Source organism: Chenopodium quinoa, unplaced genomic scaffold (genome assembly GCF_001683475.1).
Source record: "Chenopodium quinoa cultivar QQ74 unplaced genomic scaffold, ASM168347v1, whole genome shotgun sequence".
Lineage (NCBI taxonomy): Eukaryota > Viridiplantae > Streptophyta > Magnoliopsida > Caryophyllales > Amaranthaceae > Chenopodium > Chenopodium quinoa.
In genome coordinates, this window is record NW_018744466.1 from 1,102,755 (window position 1) to 1,107,474 (window position 4,720).

A 4,720-nucleotide genomic window follows, 5' to 3' on the forward strand; every position below is an offset into this window, starting at 1 on the left:
AAATAATTCCTTCGCTCCAGAAAAATATTATGATACAAAAAATAAATTTATATGATAATTTATGAGAGTTATAATCTAATTATTTTTTCAATAAAGATATAATTCAGTGTGTACTTTCAATATGATATAATTCAATGTGTACTTTATTAAAAAATAAAATTCTATGATAAAAATATTGATACTTTATAAAAAAATAAAACTCTAAATTAACAATTTTATCCTAAAATTCTATCCAAATTTGATTAAAATAAAATTCTAAACTTTTTTATACGCCAACTGTCGCTGCCTTGTCGCCTGGCTAAAAGTTTAGCTTTATATATTAGTTATATGATATATATCAGCACATAAACACATCTGAATAACTTGATAGATAAATATATCGGCACATAAAAGACTAGAATCACGGCTGCACGGCTGCAGCTCAAAACAAACCAGATAACACTATTCAACAGGGATACAGAATGAGAAACCTAATAAAACAATAAGGTGTTATGAAGAGGAGGTGGGTTATAAGGAGGAAAAAATACATTAAAATCCTGAAAATAAGTTAAAGTTGGGCAGTGCCTTCTGTGAACTTTGGATCTTCACATCTGTATTTACCATCAGGTCCAATTCCAAATCCCTTTGGATCTGCAAACACGTTCTCAAGAAGTTGGCTTCGAAGGGGAGCAGGGCTTTGATCAGCAAAGTCAACAGCTTCCTCAACTAGTTCATCTATCTTCTTCTTGATTGCCTTCAGTTCAGCTTCACTGGCCAACTTGTTCTCAATCAAGTACTTTTTCAAAGAGTCTATTGGATCTCTAACACTGTAGCGAGCCTTTTCATCTGCCAACAAAAGTGAATTATTTGTCAATTGCAAAATTATATGAAAAAACAAAAGTCAAGATGCCATCTTCATCACTATGACTTCGAATAACTCAAGTTAATTATTTATACACCTAAGAAAACTGAAAAGAAATGTATGGTATCAGATAGAATGATGTCCTCCTGTATGTAGTAGACCTATTAGATACGCAGAATAAGAGAAGGTATATGCAATGGTAAAAGTGAGCCATGCATGCAACTCGCCTGTAATTCATCCAAAAAGATGTCTCATGATGTCCACCTGGTTTTCTTTTCTAATCAAAATATAATAAACTAAAATAAAATATAACATAATTAAAATAAAACTACATGTGCCAAAGGAGTTATAAAGCTTAACAAAGGTTTCATCAATAACTGACACTGACGGACTACTTCAAGGGGCCTTCCACAGAGTGCGGCATCTCAATGCCAGTCAACTTCTGAGTTTTTAAGTAGAAAAAGGTTACAAAGGTATGCATAATTCATATGCTCAAATTTCAAATAAAATCCATGATAAAAGTTCTTTATTGGCCACGGATTTTGGTAGTAGCTGGTGTTAAAGTTCATTTGACAGCAGGAAATATCTCTTACACTTCTATCAAACCAATAAAGGATTTTTGATGGTGTAGAAAAAATAGACTATGATTGATTCCATAAAAAGATGTCTAATCCGCAATATGTTTGTTTTGATAGGTCTGTGAGAGAATAAAAAGGTAACAAGGTCAACACAGGATAGAAAATTACTATGACAAACAAAACAAAATTACTCCACAGCTTAAAACTCATTGCTTTTTACAGCAAAACAAAGATCAAACAACAAGATGGGAGACACTTCTGGTACCAAAGGGGATTACTTAGAAACTTGTGACAGTTGCACAAATTAATTACTTCTAGATAGATATGTTATGAAGAAAATTTATTGGCAATTCCAACAAATTGAAACAGATAAGCTAGTGCTACAAAAAAAAAGGGAATCGTCACTTTTGTTAATACTGAGTTCTTGAAAGGGAGTTACAAAAGTGCAAACCCTATATATGCTAGTAACCAAAAATGGTACTAACAAGACTAGGCATTGATAATCTTTGAAAGCAATCATAATTTTCACATTATTACAATTCAAAAATAGACATTCTTGAATACTGGAAAACATATTAAGACAAATATTATACAAAACAATTAATGTAATCCTGCAAATTAAAAAAAAGAATGAAGTAAAATTAATTAAAACTTACCAGGGTCACGAAGCTCATCAGGGTCTGCCAAAGAGTGTCCTCTAAACCTGTAAGTTTCACATTCCACCAGGGTAGGACCTCCTCCACTCCTAGCCCGGTTAACAGCATCTTTTGCCACCTCCCTCACCTTCAAAACATCCATTCCATCTACATGGACCCCTGGCATCCCAAAAGCAGGACCCTTCTTCCAAATCTCGGGATCAGAAGTTGCCCTTACATGGGACATTCCAATTGCCCACAAATTATTCTCCACTACAAAAATAATGGGGAGTTTCCACAATGCAGCCATGTTCAAACACTCAAAGAACTGCCCATTGTTACAAGTCCCATCTCCAAAGAACGCCACTGTCACATCATCACAGTTCTCCTTCAGCACCTCTCTCTTATACTTGCTCGTAAATGCAGCTCCCGTGGCAACAGGAATTCCTTCCCCAATGAAGGCAAAACCACCGAGAACATTATGCTCCTTGGAGAACATGTGCATAGACCCTCCTTGCCCGCGGCAGCAACCAGTGGCTTTACCAAAAAGCTCACTCATCACAGCACGAGCAGGGACACCCTTGCTAAGGGCATGAACGTGATCACGGTAAGTACTAACAACAGAATCTTTCTGGGTTAATAACTTGATAAACCCAGTTGAAATAGCCTCTTGCCCATTATATAAATGGACAAATCCAAACATTTTTCCCCTGTAATACATCTGGGCACACATATCCTCAAACTCTCTACCCAAAGTCATGTCCTCATAAAGCACCAAACCTTCCTCTTTAGTAATCAACTAGAAACAATAATCAACAATCAAAATTCTTCCTTAATAAATTCTAACAGTTACATGATTATAGATCAGCTTTAATTTGCTTCTACTGAGTGTTTCAAATCAACAATTCTGATCACAATTAACAAATTATAAAATACATATACAATCACATGACATAAATGCCGTACATATCATCAAATCATGACATTAATCAAGACAAACATTCAAATTACCTAACAGCCTTGCACTTGTAACTAAAAACTAGTAATACTCATACAAATCACATTATTTTGTTTTTGAGAAAAACCCGAAAACTGAAAACAAAAAAGATAACAAACAAGCCGTAAATTAAGAGAATTTAGTGATAAAAAAATTACCAGATTTGAAGGAGAAGCAGCAGTTTTGGACTTCTTTTCCTTATAAACCTCAGACACAGCAACAACAGTAGTGGAAACAGAAGAGGATGAAAAGGGTATTTTCGAAGAAACGCTAAGTTTGTTAACAGATCCAAGAAAAGAGGGTTGTAAAGATTTAACAGGATCAAAGAGGGGTTTGTCATTGGATCTATTATAACTATAATTATGATTGATGGAGTAAAAGATTTTGGGAACAGCCAAAGCAGAAGACATGATGATTGATTGGATGAATGTTAACAGAAAATTGAAAAATGCAGGAAAAATTGGGTTGGAAGAACAAACAAATACAAGAGGGAAAATGGGGAAGACGAAGAAAAGAGTGGAGAATTAAAAAGGGAAATGGCGGAGTAAACAATGAAAGGGGAGTTGTGTCGTGGGAAATGTCGTTCACCCGCAAAAAATAGGAACAAGCAGGTTGTGTATTCGTAAGTTTTTCCCTTTTCTTTTCTTTTTGTTAATTAACTTCACCTATGAGGTATATTCTTCTTTTTTAATTTTTGGGTTTTTTTTTTTTATTCATTACTAGATGCAGCCAGGGACACATAATTTGTTTGAAGTTTTTAAAAACAAATATTTTTGTATGTATGTGATAAAATTCGTCAATTATTCGTTTTTAATAATTTTTACTATTAAATAAATTGTAATTATTTTTTCATTCGTTACAATGCCTGCGTTTCATATCATTTGTAATTATTAGACACTTTTCGTATACTTTATGTCAACTCGTTGCAAATAATATGAAATAGAGGTAGTATATTTATATAAAATACCTAATATTAAAAGAAAAGATGTTATATCTAATTAATTTAAAAGAAAAAATTTTTTCAAAAAAAAAATAAAAAAGAAAAATTTGTAAATTGAAACCATTTAAAGTTAGTGTTTTGCGAATTGCATTCATTTTCAAAAAAAAAAAATCAAATTGCAGCGCAAAAGTTCTTATAAATTGTAAATTGCATCCCGATTTAACTTTTTCATCGGTTTGCGTGTCGAAAAATATTCGGTTAATATTATAGGGCTCATTTAAGTTCTTAAGGATCCGAATTGAGCTCGGAATTAGCAAAAAAAAAAAACGTAAGTGCCTCGTTTTTAAAACAACAAAAATAGTTGCCCACAAATCGATACATTTTTGTTATGCAAAATGAAGCATTTACCTTATTATTTCGATGATTCCGAGCTCAATTCAGATCCTTAAAAGATAAAAATGACCCCTAAAACCTTAATTGAATATATTTCGACAAGTAAATCGTTGAAAAAGTTGAAACCGGTTGCAATTTACAATTTATAAGAACTTATTTGGACTGCAATTCGCAATTTTTTTTATAAATGGCTGCAATTTGCAAAATATTAACTTCAAATGATTGCAATTGGCAAATTTTCCTAATTTAAACTTTCAAATCGATTTCACTAATATTGCTTATGTGGCATTTGAATTATCTAATTCTAAAAGAAAATACAAATCTCTTATTTATTTG

General features: G+C 32.7%; 1 protein-coding gene across 1 annotated transcript; it reads right to left on the reverse strand.

Annotated features, from left to right (window-relative positions):
- Positions 1-340: 340 nt before the first annotated feature.
- LOC110697506 (pyruvate dehydrogenase E1 component subunit alpha-3, chloroplastic-like) lies at positions 341-3,829 on the reverse strand. Its single transcript, XM_021874868.1, has 3 exons — positions 3,210-3,829; positions 2,076-2,853; positions 341-825 (listed from the first exon to the last, which is right to left on the reverse strand). The coding sequence occupies exons 1-3, from the start codon at positions 3,459-3,461 to the stop codon at positions 548-550; spliced, it is 1,308 nt and encodes a 435-aa protein (XP_021730560.1). The 5' UTR covers positions 3,462-3,829; the 3' UTR covers positions 341-547.
- Between the last annotated feature and the right edge of the window lie 891 nt (positions 3,830-4,720).